The following is a 20,357-nucleotide window of genomic DNA, read 5'->3' on the forward strand; positions in this document are numbered from 1 at the left end:
CAGGCCGTGCCGCGTGCGTTTGTCGCCTTCAAGCGTACCGTGCCTCTTTTATGTCCAAAACAGCAAGCGATATTATCTTGAGCCTGTCCCGTATACAGCCTTTACGGAAAGATTTAGAGCCCACACGGTTTGCTTCTAAGCTCCCCTGTAGCATTTGAAAAAAGTGTGTACACCAGGGTTTACTGAATTTCCCACCGCAGATACTATGCACTGGCGCGTTGTGACGTAATGAGCCAGTTTCGTGTATCCTACGCTCACATAGACAACTCTGCGGTGGAAACTGCAATGACGAGCGGTTTCAGGGGGGCCAAAATCTCGACAGGGATTACGAAAACGTGAGAGGATTGCGGGCTGGCGCCAGCGCGAAGCGCCGCAACCTGACGATCCTATATTACGTCACATGTCGCTCGAGCGTGGGTTTTTCGAACAGCGTCAGCACAAGCGCCAGTACAAGTTTACGCGTTGCACAGAACTTGTATTCTGTTATATTACACTTATTGATTGTGTGATGTCGTGTTCACGTTTTCAGTAAAAATCGCTTGTATGACTCGTCATGCCTATGTTGGTGCGTGTTTTTTGCAGAAAAATTCGGGTTTGTTGCCGAGAAATTGAATTTAAAGGGTGAGGAACTTTTTTTTTCGCCATTCGATTCAAACTTGACGTCAAGACCAGGAAGGACTCCGTGATCACCGTCAGGAAGTGAATGGGAATGTAGCCTCACCTCAGGGATCTGCGCAGGAATAAGGCTTTACACCACCGCATTTTGCTTGCGAAAGCTGCCGGTGGTGGCGTCACCTGTATTCGATTTTTTAGCCTTTGCTAGCTGACAAAAGCTCTTTTCATACTGAGCAACCTCTTTGTCTGAAGAAAGCTGTAATCAAGTGGTAGGGGCCAACTGCGATTTACCTGCTGCGATTTACCTTACCGCGATTTTGTCATCGTACTGCGATGCGCCGGTGTTGAAAATGGCGTGCTCATATGGAGAAGATGCTGAGATGTTAGGCTGCTCTGCTCTAAGTGTAGGACGTTGCTGAAAAAAAAGCAGCATAGACGATTGATCAAGATGGCGTATCCTGATTGCGTGCTGCTATCCCCAGAGCTCAAAGTCGGCTCGAAACATTCCACTTTCAACCCGCACTACCGCCTAAGCTCGAATGGGAGCGACGCCCTAGGCTGTCGGAGTAAACTGCACGTCACGTCCTGTAGCGCCACATTTCAGTTTACTGTCTGCACGCTTGCTGGTATATTCACGCTGCATATCTGACCTCAGCATCTAAATCGAAAGCGAGGTGTCACGTCAGGAAAGAACCAAGGGTTTTTGAAAAGCCACGCCGTGTTCAGAGTAATTCTAAAAATAGTGCGCGCGCTTCAAAGGTGTCAGAAATCATTTGCTCGTCGCTTACGTCAGCTGTATAAGGCGGCCCCTTATTCAATGTTTGAACGACCTTCGGAAAAGTGGAATTAACACGCCCAACGTTTTGCGCAACGCCATAGACGCTTGAGGACAAGCCCCGACTTGCACTGCGAACAATTCGGAAGCCAGAAATATGAAGAATTCGCACAAGGCCGGCGCCTGATAGCGCGGAAGGTGTCATCTCGCTATGCGGGCGGTGACAGCCAGGCAAGGCAGTGTCACTTGGGCCGCTCCTTATCTCATTCGTTCTCAATCATCCTCTTTCTTATCTCTCTGTTCTCGTTTGGAGCTGTCTTTCAGGGGAGGCTAGAGAACTGCGATCGAGGCTTACTCGATGGGAATTTAAATTCAATCTCTTCAGAGCGCAGGCACAATTCTGGCTTTATTTTGTTTCTTTAGTAATCGGTTTGTATTCGCTCTTCTGGAACAAGGCTTGGGAGCCGTGGGGGCTGGTTGCGGGAGCTCGTGTAGGCGGTTTTGAAAGCCGGGGGAACGACTGCATATAGGTGCGTTTGTTCTCTGTCATTCGACTTTTCCAGAGTCATTCTTGGCGTACTTAATACGGTCGATTAGAGCCCTGGCATGATTGGCGCGCTCGCAGAACTCTCTCCTCCTACGCTTTGGCGCGCGCGCGCGCGCCTGCGACTCTTTTGCGACACTCGACGTGTTCCTGTTAATTAACCCCGCTCAAATGAGGCTGTCAGATTTAGCGGATCATTTTGTACGTGGCTTCGGGCGTATACAAACGCGCGAATTTTTTCATGACCTTGCTGCGAAGACTGCGGCTGCGTATGCAGAGGTCGTGACAGCTACGGTGTTTTGTCTTTTTCGAGGGCAAAACAGTCTTTGTTTTAGCTTGGCATCAAGATGCGGGCGGCGATTTAGTGATTGTTTCTGATTTACTCGTCTCAGAGCTGGAGTGTACTACTCCAGTAGCTTTCTATCTATACGGCGACGACTCCCGTCGGCTTCTACCGTTCCATGAGCCTAAATTTTGCGTGTGAACTTACTCGGGCAAGTAAAGTTCTAGCGCCTTTAGTTTTCACAATTCCGGACAACTAACTGTCTCGCGATAGTTCTCGTTTTTCGATCTTGATGCAGCCTGTAAGTGTAGGGAACAGTTTTGGCAGCCGTCCCGGGGTGATAGTCGCGTTTGTATTCTCGTACCTCAGTTTGTTCCCACTTAATTGCGCAGTGTGACGGAGGCTGGTGCTGACTCTTAGTGTACAAGGGCCGAACACGCGAAGCGGTCCGCAAGTGGGAAAAGTTCGTAATAGCCAGCACTACCGTATAGCGGAGACTGTGGGCGATCACAGGCCGCCTTTAGCAACGTTATTATGCATTCGGCCAAGGGAGTAACTGACGCTACCTTTCGTAACTGTGCATGTTGTTTTTCTTCTCACGAGGCAGCGCGTATACAGCTAGAGCGTTCATTTCATCCTAACGGATGCTCCGGTTTGTGGCGTGTTGACCCTACTCCGGCGAAAGCATTTCAGACACGAAACTGGTATCTGAAAGCGACGCCGCAGGTGGCAGGAGAGGGAAGTGAGAGACTAAAACTTTATTGGCGCTCAAATAAAGGCCTTTTCTCCTAACGGGACGCGATCCAACTAGATCGACGGGAGACGCCGAGGCCTGCCATGCCCGCCAGTTGCGCAAGGGTATTGGGTAAACGGGAATAGCGGGAGTAAGGAGGGAGGGTTGGCTTTACCACTCATGACGGGCGATGCATGCTTTTAAAACAAGATCCTGAAGCAGCTTTACAAGTAATAATAATAATTGTTTTTTGGGGAACGGAAATGGCGCAGTATCTGTCTCGTATATCGTTGGACACTTGAACCGCGCCGTAAGGGAAGGGATAAAGGAGGGAGTAAAAGAAGAAAGGAAGAGAGAGGTGCCGTAGTAGAGGTTTCTGATATAATTTCGACCACCTGGAAATCTTTAACGTGCACTGACATCGCGCAGCACACAGGCGCCTTAGCGTTTTGCCTCCATAAAAACGCAGCCGCCGTGGTCGGGTTCGAACCCGGGAACTCCGGATCAGTAGCCGAGCGGCCTAACCACTGAGCCACCGCGGCGGGGTGTTACAAATACCACTGAAACCCCACTGCGGTGACCTGAACTTGATGACGAAACGAGACTAAATGTCTCATTTCGAATGATTTCTTCGTTGAGGTAGCCTGCATAGAATGACTGTTGGGCCGGTTGCTATGATGTGACCGTTCCGTCAGTGTTGGTTTGGAAGAAGAGGAGAACGACAACGTTGTGCTGGAGCACGATGTCGATATAAAGCGTACAGGCGTCAGTTACGCTGTACGACGTCACTTCCAGTTGTTCCCGCGTGCCTCTTCAGCACGTGCTGCCAGTTATAATAATAATTGGTTTTTTTTGGGGGGGAAAGGAAATGGCGCAGTATCTGTTGTCTCATATATCGTTGGACACCTGAACCGCGCCGTAAGGGAAGGGATAAGAGAGGGAGTGAAAGAAGAAAGGAAGAATTAGGTACCGTAGTGGAGGGCTCCGGAATAATTTCGACCACCTGGGGATCTTTAACGTGCACTGACATCGCACACCACACGGGCGCCTTAGCGTTTTTCCTCCATAAAAACGCAGCCGCCGCGGTCGGGTTCGAACCGGGAACTCCGGATCAGTATTGGCGTGATTTGAGCGTGGTTTACGGTACGGCCTAGTTAGGTTTAGTCGGCAACATATATAACCAAGGTGATAATGCGATGTCATTATCATGCACATTGCTTGGCACGCAGCGCGGTGCTAAAAGCACCTGGCTTCTACCGTACACATGGCGGAACTGCTGCCGGCATTCCAACGTACTGCATACGACGCACGGTCCAACCTTACGATGTCGTTACAACGCGCTCTGAAGACTTTAGTGCATTGCTGTTTGGCATGACGTCCCGCACTTATGCACAGTTTCGCGCTTCCGTATTTCAAATCCTCATGCGTTTGTATTTTTTTTGTTAACCTCACCTTTCATTTTATTTTTACTGACATCCCGGAATCTGCTCGGAAATATTTTCCGCTGCGGAATTCGTTGTGGTCTCCAGCGCGAAATGCAATAACGTCCACTCTCGATAGACGGCCCACGCCTGAAGTTATAGCGCTGAAGAGTGCTTATATCACTCTGCAGGTAATGCCACGTCAGGACGCTGAAATAGCAAACTATCGCGATCGATCAGTAACGAAAAATCGGCGATTTATATATTTATTTATTTTTACCTCAGAGGCCCGCAAGGGGAATTACATGAGGGGTTGGCTCACATATGTATCAAGTAGTTAGTTTGATTGATGCCTTGAAGCGGTCAGGGGTGTTATTTAGAACAGTTTCCATTGGCAAGTAGTTCCGCTTTCTGGCGGTCTGGCTGAAGAATGAATTGAGATGGGCAGAGGTGGATGCTCGAAGAGGATGCACTGATTTCGGGTGGTTAATACGGTTTAATGACAGTGGGCTGTGGTGATGACGGAAGTGCTGAGGGGTGAATAGGGGAGTTTATGAGAAAGGAAAAGTGTAGGTATCTTACGTTGCGATTCAAGGCAGGGGACGTTAGCTCGAGATTTCAGTGAAGTAAAGCTGCTGTGGATCACGAGACGTCTGATGGCACCCGTTTGAGGACATTTTTTCCTACTTCAGAAATGAGGCCGTTTTTCCGGGGACGCCTTTTCCGGGTACGCTTTTTCCGGAGACCCGTTTTCCGGGGACGTTTTTTCTAGTACCCCTTCAGGGGACATTGTTTCCTACGCTCGTGCTGTTGCAGTGTTCGTCAAAAGTCTCAGGGTAATTATGGTTCCTCCCTGACTAATCTATACGGTTATACTGTTCATGTTACGCAGCCAACGCTTCCAATGTCTGGAGCGTAAAAAGAGATGTCCTCGCTCCTCAAGAGCCGTATAGTGCAAGGGCTGTCGTAAGAGCACCAGTGCACGCACAATAATGAAGGTGGTAGTCCGGGAACTCTACATAGTGAAACGGAAAGACGGCTGTACAATAACAATTTGAAAGAAAAAAAAAATAATTCAGTTGCCAGAACAACCCTCCGTGCTGTACACGTTTAGGGCGAAAGGGCGGATTTGTTTTGTGTCATGACACGTCACGTGACCCTACCTGCACGCTGGCTGACTTTGTGTGTTAAATGGGCGCAGATTCGCGAGCACATGACCCCTCTGGAGGCGATGGCGTCGCTGATTGCGGCTGTCACCCATGACCTGGACCACCCCGGGGTCAACCAACCGTTCCTTATCGCTACCTCCAACCACCTGGCTGCACTTTACAATGTGAGTTCCGCTGAGCGCCTGCGTATTACAAAGAGGGGAGTTTGTCCCCGTGTGGCCTGATTCGACGCGCATACGTTAATTAGAAGTACTGCTACCAAGCTTTCCTGGAATCCTGTCGACATGAAAGGAAGATCTGTGCCAATTTGTGTGGGCAGCAAAGCGGTCAAGAAGTTCAGCGACAACTTTGAACCGCCCTGTTGCATTGTGTGCGTGGTTTAGAAAAAAAACGCCAAAGAAAAAGAGGAAGGAAGCTATGAGAAAGAATGTAAGCAGCACAACTGCAGTAGGGTGCAACTTAAATAAAGAACAATCAGGTTGCAACAATGGGCCGTAGTCCATAACGCCCTGTATTACCTCAACAACCAGTCACAACAGAAGAAATCGGCTTTTTATTGGTTCACTACATCAAACAGGCCAGAGCTTATAATTTTGTCTTGCGATCAATTTCTTGTTTAGGTAGCAGGAAAAGCTTTAACAACGGACTGATATTTGTCGCGGAGGAATTGTGTATGGCGGTCCTGAATGTGGGCAGAGTTTCTCTGCAGACATGAGTTGTATCCGACTGGAGCTCCAGTAGATTTATTTTTCAGACGGGTTCGCGTCACTCGGACGCGCAGAGCCAAAGAAAAAGGCAAGGGTGTGGGGTTCATCCTTCTGGGAAGTAACAACCTTGGAACAATTCGGGAGTAACTACCCTGCAGCTTTTGTCATGGGGATAAGTGGAGAGAGGTTTACTGCTAAGTAGTTCGTATGTTATGCAGGACGATTTTTTTTTTTGCTGTAATTCTTCATGCTATGTATGTTCACACAGAGCGATTGCGATTTCGATTACTTTTATAGAGGTCCTTTTTTGCCCAGGCTATCGTTGACACGCGGTATTGTAACTTGCATTATGCGCAAATGCACTGGACTCCTCAGGTTGCGGAAATTGTTTTATGTCGTGCGCCCTTCTCACACGGCGTGCAACGGCAAATTAATTTTATTCTGAGCTTTCGTTCTTTCATTTCCCCAGAATTTTTCGGTGCTAGAGAACCACCATTGGCGTTCTGCCGTGTCCTGCCTGCGTCAGTCTGGGATATTCGATCACCTGGCCAGTTCTGATTGGTGAGTGCGCTTCGCCTAATAGTCTAGTGTCAGCGTCAATTTATATTTGTTCATTATTTGCAAATAATCTGTTATCTCCTTTCTGGTGTGATTTTTTTTTCTCCGCAGGGATGAAATAGAAGAACAAATTCGTAGCCTCATCCTGGCAACGGACATCACTCGGCAGCAGGAGTTCCTCACCAGGTTCAAGGTACAGACATCATAAAAATCTCACTTTTTTTTACTGCGAAAGCAGTACCTGTGTCACAGTGTGAAAATTATGGCGTGTGTGGCTTCGTGGAGGGTATCTACCACCCCTCAGAACCACCGTCCACCCACCCACCGTCACCCACGATCCATCTCTCTCTCCCCCCCCCCCCCCCCCCCCCCACACACCTTCCAGAAAAATTGTCACGTGTGTGAAGCTCGGCTTGTAGTAAAATCATTCATTAGCGCAGGGGTTCCAAAACTGGGTTCCGCGAGCACTCGTACTGACCTCTCCCCCTTTCGGCTACATTACTGGCGGGCGTGCGGGAAGCAGACACAGTACCTGGTTTGTTAATAATAATAATAATAATAATAATAATAATAATAATAATAATAATAATAATAATAATAATAATAATAATTGGTTTTGGGGGAAAGCAAATGGTGCAGTATCTGTCTCATATATCGTTGGACACCTGAACCGCGCCGCAAGGGAAGGGACAAAGGAGGGAGTCAAAGAAGAAAGGAAGATGTGCCGTAGTGGAGGGCTCCGGAATAATTTCGAACACCTGGGGATCTTTAACGTGCACTGACATCGCACAGCACACGGGCGCCCGGACGCTTTCTGGGACGAACAGTTGCGCGCCGCGCGCGCCGGAATCCGAAACTACCGAACCGTTTGCTATTCGGTTGGCCGGGCCGCACCCGAGGGCGCCGTTTTATCGCCTGTTATCTCCGTTTGCCTCTGACTGCTGGCTTTGCGATTGTATCGTTGCGTGTTTATTGATTTGAGCTGCGTACGCGGCATCATGCCATCCCGCTGGGAACTAGCTAACCTGGGGGGTATGTGTGTTATATTGGAATCAACTTCTTTGTTGGCCGGCGAGATGTGCGAGATGAGAGGTCTACGTATACGCGGCAATATACAGTATATATTGCTCGTTATGACCTTCGTAGTTTTTTAGGACCCATTCAGAAAATTTTCGCGTAATTTGCGCGCCCCCTTTTTGGAAGCCCTAATTTAAAGAAAAAAAGTATGCAAATTACGAGTGTAAACATGGTACATATAAAAGTGAATGAAACAGTAATAAAAAAGCACATATGGTCCATTCCAAGCAATATCTACCAGTTTTGACGCTTGCGTCGGCCGACTGTGAGGAGGTTCCTTGGCACATGTTGGAGGTTGTTGGGGTTCCTTGGAGCAAAAAAAGTTGGAGAACCACTGCTTTAGCGTAAAATCATCGGAGCTCTTGTCGAGGACAAAGCCGATCGCTTTCGCATAATTGTCGCGCCACATCATGTCCGATCCTCCCATAAATTCCTTTCTTGTCTCTCGGCTTGAAATTTAGAGCCCCGTCATTGGCATTGAATCTGCCGATTTTTTTTTCTTTATAATATAGGCGTCGGCTGCCTGAAACGTTTCTGAATGATCGTTATACTGACATAATTATCTCCTGACTGCTGAGCCTCAACATAACATTGCAACTTTGACCTTTGTGTTCAGTCTTTTCTTCCTCTCAGAACCTAAGTTTGGCCTTGACACACTGCTCTCTAAATTAACGACCAAACGATCTTTTTTTTTACAGAGGTAACTGCACGGGAGATATTCTCCTGCATAAGCGACGACTTCTTGGTTATGCTTGTATGTCGTGACCGTCATAACAGACGCTCATCTCCTGGCCAATGAAAATGCGATTTTGCTGGGCTCTGCGCAGTTGGCATTCTCGGTGGCTGGCTCCTTGAAGCCATGTGAGCCAGGCAGGCCTGTCCCATGTGCGGGACAGAATGGGTGCTTTCGTATTGTGACGAGCCATGGTGGAAACATCGCTGGTGCATCTTGGCTGTTCTGGAAGGCAATACGTCCGGGACCTTGTCTCGTTTTTGCGGGTGGCAGCAAATTATTTCTCTTGAGTCTAGCGGCTTGTTCTGGGTGCGAATTTCTCCTTACCTTGCATTGCGTAACAAGTGAGAAAAAACTGCTGGCGGTTTAGCATTGCTAAGCAGGAAATATTGTGGGAATAGCAGGCTTTTGCAGGTGGACACCATACCCGCCGCGGTGGCTCAGTGGTCAAAATGCTCGGCTTCTGATCCGGAGTACCCGGGTTCGAACCCGACCGCGTTTCGATGGAGGCGAAATGCTAAGGCGCCTGCTGTGCGATGTCAGTTCACGTTAAAGATCCCCAGGTGGTCGAAATTATTCCGGAGCCCTCCACTATGGCACCTCTTTCTTCTTTCACTGCCTCCTTTATCCCTTCCCTTAGGGCGCAGTTCAGGTGTTGGTCGATATGAGACAGATACTCTGCCATTTCCTTTCTTCGAAAAATCAATTATTATTATGTGTACACCACCGCCACATACCTGAAAACGCAGTTGAGGTGTCCACCTACCCAAGGAGCCAGTTACGCGCCTCTCGTTTCCTCAAAAATCAGCGGAGTCTACAACATTGTCAACGCCAACGCCAGCAATGACTTATTGTCAACACAAACGCAAGCAGTGCCTACCTCTCTGTCACCCAGTCACGGCAATATTTTTTTATTTATGCAGGTTTCAGACACGCCTCACTTTTTTCAGGATTGCTAGTGAAATATTTCTTTCAACCTAAATGTTGAAAGGGCGTTTACAGTAATGGTGGTCAGCTGTATATGCAAGGAGAACACCGAGGAGGGGATGTGAAAGGGAAGGTTTTTTTGTTGTTGTTTTTGGTGGGGGGGATCAGTTTAGGGGTTCAGTCAGGGTCACGTGACAATCGTTGGCTGAAATGACTTGGTCATACGACTATGATGCGTGATGACGTCATTTCACGCGTGTGATGGTCACGAGATCTCGGGGGAGGGGATTCTGGGTGTAACACCTGCCGCTGTAGAAACTTTGCAAAGGACCAAAATTTTCACCCACCTAATCAGCGACAAAGAAGCGAGAGCAATCTTTGTATTGGGGGCTGTTTGGAGGGCAGGTTTGAAATGAATTCCTCGAAGTGTTAATAAGGCGTTTTTGACGACTGGTGTGCCTTTTTTATCGTTCTCACAGCGATACTTGGAGAACAATGTGCTTGACATGGCAGACAAGGAATACCGTCACTTCATTCTCCAGGTGAGTTCCAGTTGATCGAGATCAATAACACTTTTTTTTTCTTCATTATCACTGCTATCAAATATCGCGTTGGCTTCGTAGATCGGCAAAAGATTGTGCTACAGCTTTTAGGGCCAAGGTGCAGGGTGACTTTTATTTACGAACTGTTCGTGCCAAGAGAATGTGACAGCCACAAAGGCATCAGAGTGTGGCGCGCGTGTGATTGAGACCGACGATCATGGCCCTCTCTCGTTTATGCATCACGCTTCGATATCTTTGTAACTGTTACAGTATATTCAAGTGTTGTGTGAATTGCGATAAGCTGCAGGACTCACATTCTATTGTGTGTCGTTTTTCCTTTTTAACATAACGCATAGTGCATACTTTAGTTTACGGCATTTCAGATATTTAAAACCAATGTTCTTGACAGCAGATTACCCACAGAGTGCTTGTGCATATTTGAAAAACAAAAATAAACTGAAGTAGTCTGCCGGTAAACTGTGCTTCAGCTGTTCATATGTGCCCCTGACGAATACAGATTGCTCTGAAGTGCGCCGACTTGGGAAACCCCTGCCGTCCCTGGGATATCAGCCACCGGTGGAGCCTGCAAGTCTGCAAAGAGTTCTACAGGCAAGGTGCGTGCACCATACCTTTGCTTGTTTGTGCACAACATTGTCTTTGCATTCTTTTACTTGATGCCTTTTGATACTGTCGAAGTTTTTGATAGCATTTTGGACTTCATCCAACACTGCCCAGCCCCTTGTATGCCACTAGGGAATTTGTAAAAAGCTACAAGTGGAGGCCTTGTGATGCTTGTTTTAATGTTGCAGTTGATGGACCACTTAACTCTTTTCAGGTGACTTTGAGAAGCGGCTGAACATCCCAGTCACACCAATCTGTGATAGAGAAAGGACTACGGTAGCCAAGATACAAGCTGGTGCGTATCATTCGTTCGCGTTATGTACTTTGCTTGCCGGTTAGTGGTGTGAACCATGAACCTACAAGAAGCAACTGTTTTAACGTATCGCTACTGTCGCCTCCGCGCGCGCGCAGACTTCTTCAAGTTTGTGGTGAGCCCGCTGTTCGAGATCTGGGACCAGTTCCTGGACACGCCGCTGTCACGCGAGCTGCTGCGAAACCTGTGGCTGAACCACGTGCAGTGGCAGAAAAAGATAGCCGCCGCCGACGACTCGACGGCTGCGTCGGGCTCCTTCGAGACGGACCTCAACGCTCCGCTTGCGTCGGAGGAGGACGAGGGCGACCTGCTCGACGGCGACGACGAGTGGGACGACGACGAGGAACTGCCGCCGCTGCTGCGGCGTCGCAGCGCCACGGTCACCCGCTACTCCTGGATGGAAGAGACGTTGGGGTCGAGTGCTTGGGGGCGCCGACACAGCATGCCGCTCAGCCTGCCCAAGCTGCCCTCGCGCACCGTCATCCGGCGGCGAAGGCAGTCGCTGCCCCTCGCTGTGGCCGCCGCCCAAGAGGCCGCCAAGGCCGCGGGACTCCAGCCCCCAGAGGTGAGGAAACATGAGTGTAAGAGTAGGCAGTACACAGCCAAATGTACATAACAAGCATAAGAATCTTGGGCCTCCATGTTCTTCCTCGTGTCCTTGTCTCTTTTCTATTAAGGACGACTTATGCCTTCATGTCCCTCCTCTTGTTCTTACCTTCCCCCTTCAAGAATGACATGCCTTCATGTTCTTTCTTGGCCTTACCTTCCCTCATTAAGAACTTATGCCTTCTTGTTTCTGCTCTTGTCCTTACCTTCCTCTTATGAAGAACGACTTATGCTTTCATGTTACTCCTCTTGTCCTTACCTTCCCCCGTCAACTTTTGCCTTCACATCTTCTCTCCTCTTGCCCTTCCCTCATCAAGAATTTTTTCTGCCTTCCCATCCTTGACTTTGCCTTCCCCTTGTCAATAATGATTTATGCCTTCATTTTCCTCCTCTTGGCTTTACCTTTCTCTTATCAAGAACGACTTATGCTTTCATGTTACTCCTCTTGTCCTTACCTTCCCCCATCTATAACTTTTGCCTTCACATCTTCTCTCCTCTTGCCCTTCCCTCATCAAGAATGTTTTCTGCCTTCCCATCCTTGACTTTGCCTTCCCCTTGTCAATAATGATTTATGCCTTCATTTTCCTCCTCTTGGCTTTACCTTTCTCTTATCAAGAACGACTTATGGTTTCATGTTACTCCTCTTGTCCTTACCTTCCCCCATCTATAATGACGTTTGACTTCACGTCTTCTCTCCCCTTGCCCTTCCGTCATCAAGAATGTTTTCTGCCTTCCCATCCTTGTTTTTACACTCCCCTTATCAATAATGATTTATGCCTTTATTTTCCTCCTCTTGTCTTTACCTTTCTCTTATCAAGAACGATTTACTCTTGTGTGCTACTCCTCTTTTCCTTACCTTCCCCACCTATAACGACTTACACCTTTATGTCTCTCCCCTTGCCCTTACTGCTCCCTCATCAAGAATGATTTCTGCCTTCCCGTTCATGTCTATGACTTCCCCTTATCAATAACAGTCCATGCCTTGACTTTCATGTCCTTGTCCTTACCTTCCCTCTATCAAGAACAACTTGCACCTTCAAGTTCCTTCTCTTGTCCTTACTTTCCCCTATCATGAATTTATGCCTTCATGTTCCTCCTTTTGACCTTACCTTCCGCCGTCCAGTACGACTTATGCCTTCATGTTCCTCCTTTTGTCCTTACCTCCCCATATGTCAAGAACGATTTATGCCTTCACTTCCTTTTCTTGTCCTTGCCTCTCTTTACCAAGCACGACTTACGCTTTCATGTTCCTTTTGTTCCCGCTCAGGAACGACCGGGATCGCCTGCTTTGTCGGCCGAAAACCTGCAGCCGACGACGAGCCTACTGTCGCTGTCAAGCACCCAGGAAGGGGCGCCCATTAGCGCAGTCCTGCAGAGGGTGTCGCGGGAGAGCGAGCGCCGCTCGCTCGTGCACCAGCCCACCTCGTACCCGCCCTACCGGAGAACGTCGGAGCCCTTCGTGGCGACTGCCTCGAAGCGCGCCTTCCCTCGGCGCTCCGAATCAGTGTTCGCCTTCTCGTCTTCCATGGAGGCCGAGCTGGGCGATGCCGAGGACAAGGAATGTTGCAGCGTCACCAGCGACGAAGGTCGGGAGTGCACGACAGAACGCACAGTGGAACAGACAACAGAATATGCGATGGGGACAACGGCGACCGAGGAGGGGGAAGAAGAGGGGGATAGCGAGCGCACGAAGGAGAAAGCAGAGGCGACGGAGTCGACGGCGGATGCTGAGCGAGAGCAGCGAGACGGTGGGGGAGCAGCCGGCGATGCGAGAGAGGAGGAACGCGCTCAAGAGGTGGTGGACAATGACAGGCAAGACTCCTCGGGCTCAAAGACTTGCAAGAACGGCTGCGGTACGCCGTCGCCCCCGCCGTCCGGCGTGACGTCGCCCGCCGGAAGTCACGTGGTGACGCGAGCGAACGCTGGTTGTTCTTCCGCTTCCGCGGTTCGGAAAAGCAGCGACGGCGATGACGTGTTGTGTGGCAGTTCAGTTCCGCGGCCAAAGCCAACGGTTCAAACGAAGCGAGCTCGCATGCAACGAGCTCCAGCTCAGCTCTCTAATCGAGCCAAAGGTGAGCAGGTTTCTAATGACGATGCTCGCGATTCTTCACGATTTCTTGGGCTGCCGCATGACTTGCTGTACACAAATATTTTTTTTTTTCGTGCACTGAAAGCAACACTACATGTGCTCTGCATGTTACTTGCTGATCATTCCTGCATTTAGTTTTCTCGATGTGCAAAAACATGAAACAACTAGCAGAACCTAACCACTTGCCTGTATTTTTGTCCTGTTCCCAAATGCCGTGAATTAAGTTTGCTTAGAATATAATATCCGTAGACATTCGAGATGCATTTGAAGCAGTATAACTAGCTCAAGGAAACGATCAACATCAAATTGGCTTACTATCCATGTGCAGTGGGCATTCACTGTTTACTAACGTGCTTGTACTGCAACATCTCCACTCATTCCATCCATCTTCACTGCACTCATTCACTCCATTTTTGTTTTACCACAGCCGCACCACCTGTGGCTCCGACGACCTCGTCGCCAAAAGCCACATTCACGATCGAGCCTCCGTCTTCCTCGGGTCAGAAGTCCAAAGGCGCGGAGGTGACCACGTCGCTTGACGACGAGGCTCCAATGCCGTCGTGGTCGCACCGGTTCAGCCTGACGAATGAGCGAGAGGCGCACCAGATCGAGTTCGACCACCCACCTGAGGCATCCTGGAGGAACTGCACCAGGTACAGACAATGCATAATACTGGGCTGGTGGGGAGGTTCTATTCAGGACTTAATGAAAGAATTAGAATGAAACTGTAGGTGCAGTACATTACATTTACCACAGCAGATTATTTTATATAACTCTATCCATTCAAAGCAGTAAGTTCTGTCTTTCCATCAGTTGCTGCATGGAGGATGCTTTGGAGGTTTTATTAAGTTGGTGGTTGTTAGCATAATGCTGATTAGAATTTGATTTAGCAAATTTGGCATGGTTGCCAAATATCAAAATCATGACTGCTGAGTTGAGGTGTGGAAGTGCTGCACACTCTACCATACCACTGGAGTAGATGTGCATGCACACAAATAGTGTCACACTGTCGCCCACACCCTAACTGTCCAAAGAAGGAGGTGTGGCTAACAAAGAATTTGAAAAAAATGGGCAGTAAAAGGGGTTGAATGTGTAGGTGCGAACTTTTCAGTGGTTATTCATCATGAAGGTACTGTCTAGGTCTGTAACCGGAATAATGTTAAGGGTGTGGGAGCGTCCCAACCACATATTCTGGGCTTTGTATGTCACTATGGACAAAGTGCATGGAGACAATATGTCACTGCTTTCTTGCCTACTTTCCTTGTTATACTTATGGGGCCAAATGCCCTTTACTTATGAGCAGTTTCATGCCTCTAAATATATCCGCGAATTTAGTGACAGAACTGTACACATAAGCAACTGCTACTATGTAATGGCGCATGTGCAAACAACTCTGGCATGATTAGCTGTAAACCCAAATAAGAAACTATTTTTAGTTGCATGGTGCAGTGCCACCGAATGATACTTGCAGCATGGCGGCAGCATTTGGTTAACTCTGTGATGGGTCACACCACGCATATTTCATAGATGTATCCGCTGTGATGGCTCCGTGACTACAGTGATCCGTTGCTGAGCGTAAGATTGCGAGATCAAATCCAAGTCGCTACGGCCGCATTTCGATGGACACGAAATGCAAAAATGCTTGTGTGCTGTGGGATGTTGGCGCGTGTTAAATAACTCCAGGTCGTCAGAATTTGTCCGGAGCGCTATGTTATAATGTCCCTCATTGTCTACGTGCAGCTTTGAGGCATTAAACTCCCCACAACATGCTATTATTTCATTGTTCTGCCACTTAGTCGATTAGTGAATGAATTAAAGTGAACTGATTAAGTGGAGGAAGTGAGTTGTAGAAAGAAAAGGCTTGGCGAATGAGTGACTGCAGCATAGAGTGCTCTGGAGCAGCGCCTCAATTTATCCGTCTGCTGTGGCATTTTTCACCGGCAGGCTCAATAACCGGAGGAGCTCAGCACCAACGGCATTGGGCCTGGAGCGACAGGTGTCCTTCCTGGACGATCAGGTTCCCACGAGAGTGACGGGCAATCTGCCCGAGGCTGGAAGCACAGTGCCGCCATGTGCCCTGGTCGGCGCAATGCGACGTCGCTCTTCCGTGCCATCCGAGCAACAGCTCGTGCATGGTGGGTGTTGCTTTACTTGTGTGCAGGTTCATAAATATTCTTGAATTCTTGATACAGCAGCTGTTAGCATTTGCTGTATAGTTTGTTTTTCTTGGGCTAATGTTGATTCGGATACCTAGTTTGTCTCCTGTAAAGCGTGCTTCACCTTTGATGTGGTTATACTGCGGCAGAACAACCCAGAAGCCCAAGTAGGTCCTATGCTGTTTTTACTCTTGGTTGATGGTAATACTGGCACAGTTGTAAAACACATGTACATCTATACTTTCGTCGAATTGTTACACAACTTTTACTTGCCAAGAATTGAGCATAAGTTATGTCAGCAACAAATGTTCTTGACCCTCTTGTTCCGTAATTTTGTGCCGGAGTGATTTATCATATGTCAAGCAATGGCCAATTGCTATTTGCCAGAAGAGCCTAATTACCTTCATATGTTCTGAAGGGCCTCTTAGGGTTCATTATCTCCCTAATGGCACAATATCCACAATTCTTTAGTACCACTGAGAGGATTCGGGCAAAGATTATAATCTCTGCTTGGCCCATCACTCTTGCAAGTGGTGACAACAGATGAATATTTATCTACTGCTGCACTGAGTAACTCTCTGCTGTTTGACACAATTTGTCTCACTGATGCTTTCCTTGAGGCTCTTCCTATGAGGGTTATGGGACATCACTTTTCTCATATCCTGCTGGGATTTTGGACATGTGCTGTGGGAAGACGTGCACTGTGTCTCAGCAGGATATCCCATATACCACTCAAATCATCTATCATCCATATCTGCAGAATGGAACACATTGCATGTTTTGAACAGCTAACAGATGTCCTGTTCTTTAAATGACGACCTCTTCAGGGTGCTAGGTTCTTAAGGGGACGTCATCAGTGCCTTTCTCTACCAGCTGCTTTCAGGGCACTCTACTTTGATGCAGCTATTTCGAAAAACCAAAGACTATGTACCGACATTTAGATACAGCGGTGAAACACTCAGTGTTATTCATATTAATATCGAATGTATATGTCAGGAACAAAAATTGTGTTTTGGGCACTTATGCATACACATAAAAGGTTTCATTGCATCTCATGCTACTGTTTTATTGAGACTCACTAATTAGCCAGGACATAGCCTTTGGTATACTAGGATCCTCACATGAATTTTGCTAATTTAATGCTTCTAACAGCGTATAGCTCAACACTGCATAAATAATTCAAATGTACTGCCTGACTTTTCACAATATGACGTCAGTAGTCAACTTGCCATAACACATCAAATCCACAATGCGACTTGTCGCAATATAGCCTAAGTAGTTGGCGTGCCACGAGCCATCAAATGCACCACCTACATTGCAGTAAGACATCATAAGTATTTGGAGTGCCGTAAAACGTTAAGTCTGCCACGTGACGTGTCATGATATAGCCTAAGTAGTCAATGCGCCATGAAGCATCAGACTCAGCACCCTAGTTGTCACTATCTAGAATAAGTAGTTGGTGTGCCATGAGGCATCAAACCCATCACCTGTATTGTCACAAGATATCCCCAGTAGTTGAAACATCATAAAACATCGGTTCCGCCACCGTAGCGGTCAAAATATAGCCTAAGTATACTTCATCTCACAAGTTGTTTGCAGCACTGTGAAATATTCAGCTTTCTCATCCATTCATGACCAAGGAAGACAAATAGTCCCTCAAATATTTGAGCAGTGTTGGGAATATTTTCAAGCAGTTGTTGTAATAAATGAAAAGGCAGTTGAAGGTGGTGCTTTGGCAGTGCAGCGAGCAGTACATTCACTGTTTAAATTGGCAGAGAAAGTCTGCGCTAACATAGCACTGCAGAGGAATGCTGCAAATTGGTCTGTTCGTAAGCATATCGTCTGCCAGGTTGACCATCTCCTGGGTGCAGTAGGTGAACACTGGTGCTCTTTCCTTCCCTGGGATGGAGCCACCAGTCGTGGGGGTGAGAGGCACGGAGATCACTGCAGTCTTCACAGCGTTGCAGATGACTTGGGATAGGGAGTATAGTATAGTCAATGTGCCATGAGACATCAAGTCATCTATCTGTGCTGTCACAAGACGTACTATAAAATGTCAAATTCCTTACCCAACTTGTTGCAAGATAGCCGAAGCAGCTGATGTGCCATGAAACATTGAATACATTACCCAAGTTGTCAAAAGATAGCCTAAGTAGTCGACATGCCGTAAGACATGAAATCCACCTACCGACTTTTCACAAGATGGTCTAAGTGTTCTATCTTTCATTACACATAAAAACCAGTCCCTGACTTGGAAGAAATCTATTCTAAGTAATCAATGTTCCATAAAACACCAAGTCAGCAACCTGACTTTTCACAGGATAGCCTAAGTAGCCAATGTGCCGTGAAACATCAAACACATTACCCAATCTGTTGAAGGTGGCTTGTTTAGTGCTCATGCCATAAAAGCTCGAAATCCACTCTTAACTTTTCACAAAATGGCGTAAGTTGTCCACGGGCCACGAGCCATCAGTCATTGCCATCACCACCTTCTGTCCGGCCGTGCAGAGCTGAGCCGGGCGGAGCTGGTCCGACTGGCGGCAGTGCCGGCACTTGCACGGCGCCCAGTGCAGCGCGAATTGATCCGGCGCCACAGCATCGGCTTCCTGGAGCCCGTGGCACCCTCGTCGGAGTCCGAGGACGGCGGCTCATGCGCCACCTCCACGGCGTGCAGCACACGCCGCGGAAGCTGCGCACCGCACCACCACCACCACGAGCCCCGGAGGCGCTCCAGCGTCAGCTCCAGGGACGAGGACGAGACACGCGACCTGTTTCTGCCTTTCGTCCCGGCGCCGGCGGCCGTCTCGCCCGGGTCGCTGAGACGCCGTCGGGGGTCGCTACCGGCCGACGTGCCCCTTCCGCTCATGGTGTGCACGGCGGAGAAACCGCAGCAGCAGGGCGGCAGGAGGGTCGTGTCCAGGACCGGTGGCGCCGGGGAAGCGATGGACTCCACCAGGAGACGCGGCTCAACGGGCGAGATATTGAGCGCCCTCATCGGGCCGTACGGGGCGCTGCAGGCGCTGCAGGTACAGTCACCTGCTCTGTGATGTTGACGTGTTCTGCAGAGAAGCTTGCCTGCGAATGGGCTATGAACTTTATTTGTCTTTTGTTTCGCTTCTCTTTATGCATGGTGTCATGAAGGTGGTCTTTACATGGATTGACATACTGAGCAACTTTCATAGCTGTGGTTTCATGCAGTACAAACTTGCTCTAGAGTGTATTATGTTGTTTTTTATTATATGTCACATTGGAAAAGAACAGGGAAAGAGACTGTGTGGTAGTTGCCACTCAAAAGCGTGCAATATCTGCATTGCCTCTAAGAAAGGGGCTCAAAGGGAGACACATGCTAAATAAGACACAGAAGAGATTGAAGACAGAAATCCTTCGAGGGAAAGAAGACCAGCTGTGATAAAGGAAGAACAAGGCTTCTTCAGCAACAATGAAATGCTCAGAGTAAAAGCAGAACACACAAAATTTCGTACTTTTTCACGTCTTTGAAGACAAAAAAAATGACAGTGGCGTACTTACATCACTCCGCTCTCCCCCCATGTTTTGAGATGACTCAGTACCATGTTGACAGGCTGTTTGCAGATATCATATGTGATCACAGGTGAGGCGTTCTTATTGTCCAGCTGGTCTCTATGACAGTTCTTCATCCTCATTATTATTTGTCAGAAATTGATCATGTGATCCTGCAGCAGTGGTGTAACTAGTTATTTTTGTTTTGAGAGACATACCACCACTACTGCTGCCGCATTGTCACAGACTGTGAAAACTTCCTTGCCCAGGTATCAGTGCGAAAGCTGAAAGGTGCAATTTGAATCTCCTGAATTTGGGGACTGTGCATGCATGCGTGTGCAGCATATATGAGAGCTGCACCTCTACCATTGTGTCCGAAACCTTGTTTTGAAACCAAGCCAATTTTTAAAAATATGCTGTATTAGGCGCCATTCATATCCTTCTGCATACTTATGGCCCACCTGGCTGGTTTATGGTTTATGGGAGTTTTAACATCCGAAAGTGACTCGGGCTATGAGGAATGCTGTGGTGAAGGGTTTCAGAAATTTCTACCACCTGGGGTTCTTTAACAAAAACCTGGCATCTCTTCACAGAGCCTTCCACGGCGCGGTTCCGGCGGTGGTCTGGAGTTGCTGAGCGGCCTGTGGCGCTCGCGCACCTTGCTCGGCTCGGACTGGTCGCCCGGCTCGAGCGGCGCCCCGCCACAGCCCGTGTCGGTGGCCGGCCGCTTCAAGCTGCAGCGACAGGCCTGCTCGCTTGAATCGACCAGCGGACTCCAGTCGACTTGCTCGTCGGCCGCCGGCAGCATGTTCAGCAGCAGCCAGCGCAGGGGATCCTTCCCTCAAGAGTTCTCTCTCTTCTCCTTCAGCTCAGGTAGTCTGTGCATGCTGCATTTTCTTGGGGCATTTGGTTTGCCTCACTTCATCACTATTGCTTAAGGCTGTGACAGTGGCCCGTAGCTGATGACAC

At 48.4% G+C, this 20,357-nt stretch overlaps 1 protein-coding gene across 2 annotated transcripts in view; it reads left to right on the forward strand.

Annotated features, from left to right (window-relative positions):
• The window catches only part of LOC144107648 (uncharacterized), a 361,279-nt gene that overhangs the window by 336,477 nt on the left and 4,445 nt on the right, over positions 1–20,357 (forward strand). For both annotated transcript variants that reach the window (XM_077640746.1, XM_077640748.1), the window contains 12 exons: positions 5,573–5,704; positions 6,717–6,808; positions 6,917–6,998; positions 10,022–10,084; positions 10,602–10,698; positions 10,920–11,000; positions 11,117–11,583; positions 12,892–13,696; positions 14,141–14,366; positions 15,658–15,848; positions 18,378–18,895; positions 19,982–20,261. In XM_077640746.1, the coding sequence (XP_077496872.1) occupies positions 5,573–5,704; positions 6,717–6,808; positions 6,917–6,998; positions 10,022–10,084; positions 10,602–10,698; positions 10,920–11,000; positions 11,117–11,583; positions 12,892–13,696; positions 14,141–14,366; positions 15,658–15,848; positions 18,378–18,895; positions 19,982–20,261 (3,034 nt within the window). The remainder of the gene's footprint in view (positions 1–5,572; positions 5,705–6,716; positions 6,809–6,916; positions 6,999–10,021; positions 10,085–10,601; positions 10,699–10,919; positions 11,001–11,116; positions 11,584–12,891; positions 13,697–14,140; positions 14,367–15,657; positions 15,849–18,377; positions 18,896–19,981; positions 20,262–20,357) is intronic.

Source organism: Amblyomma americanum, chromosome 10 (genome assembly GCF_052857255.1).
Source record: "Amblyomma americanum isolate KBUSLIRL-KWMA chromosome 10, ASM5285725v1, whole genome shotgun sequence".
In the NCBI taxonomy this organism is placed as follows: Eukaryota; Metazoa; Arthropoda; class Arachnida; order Ixodida; family Ixodidae; genus Amblyomma; species Amblyomma americanum.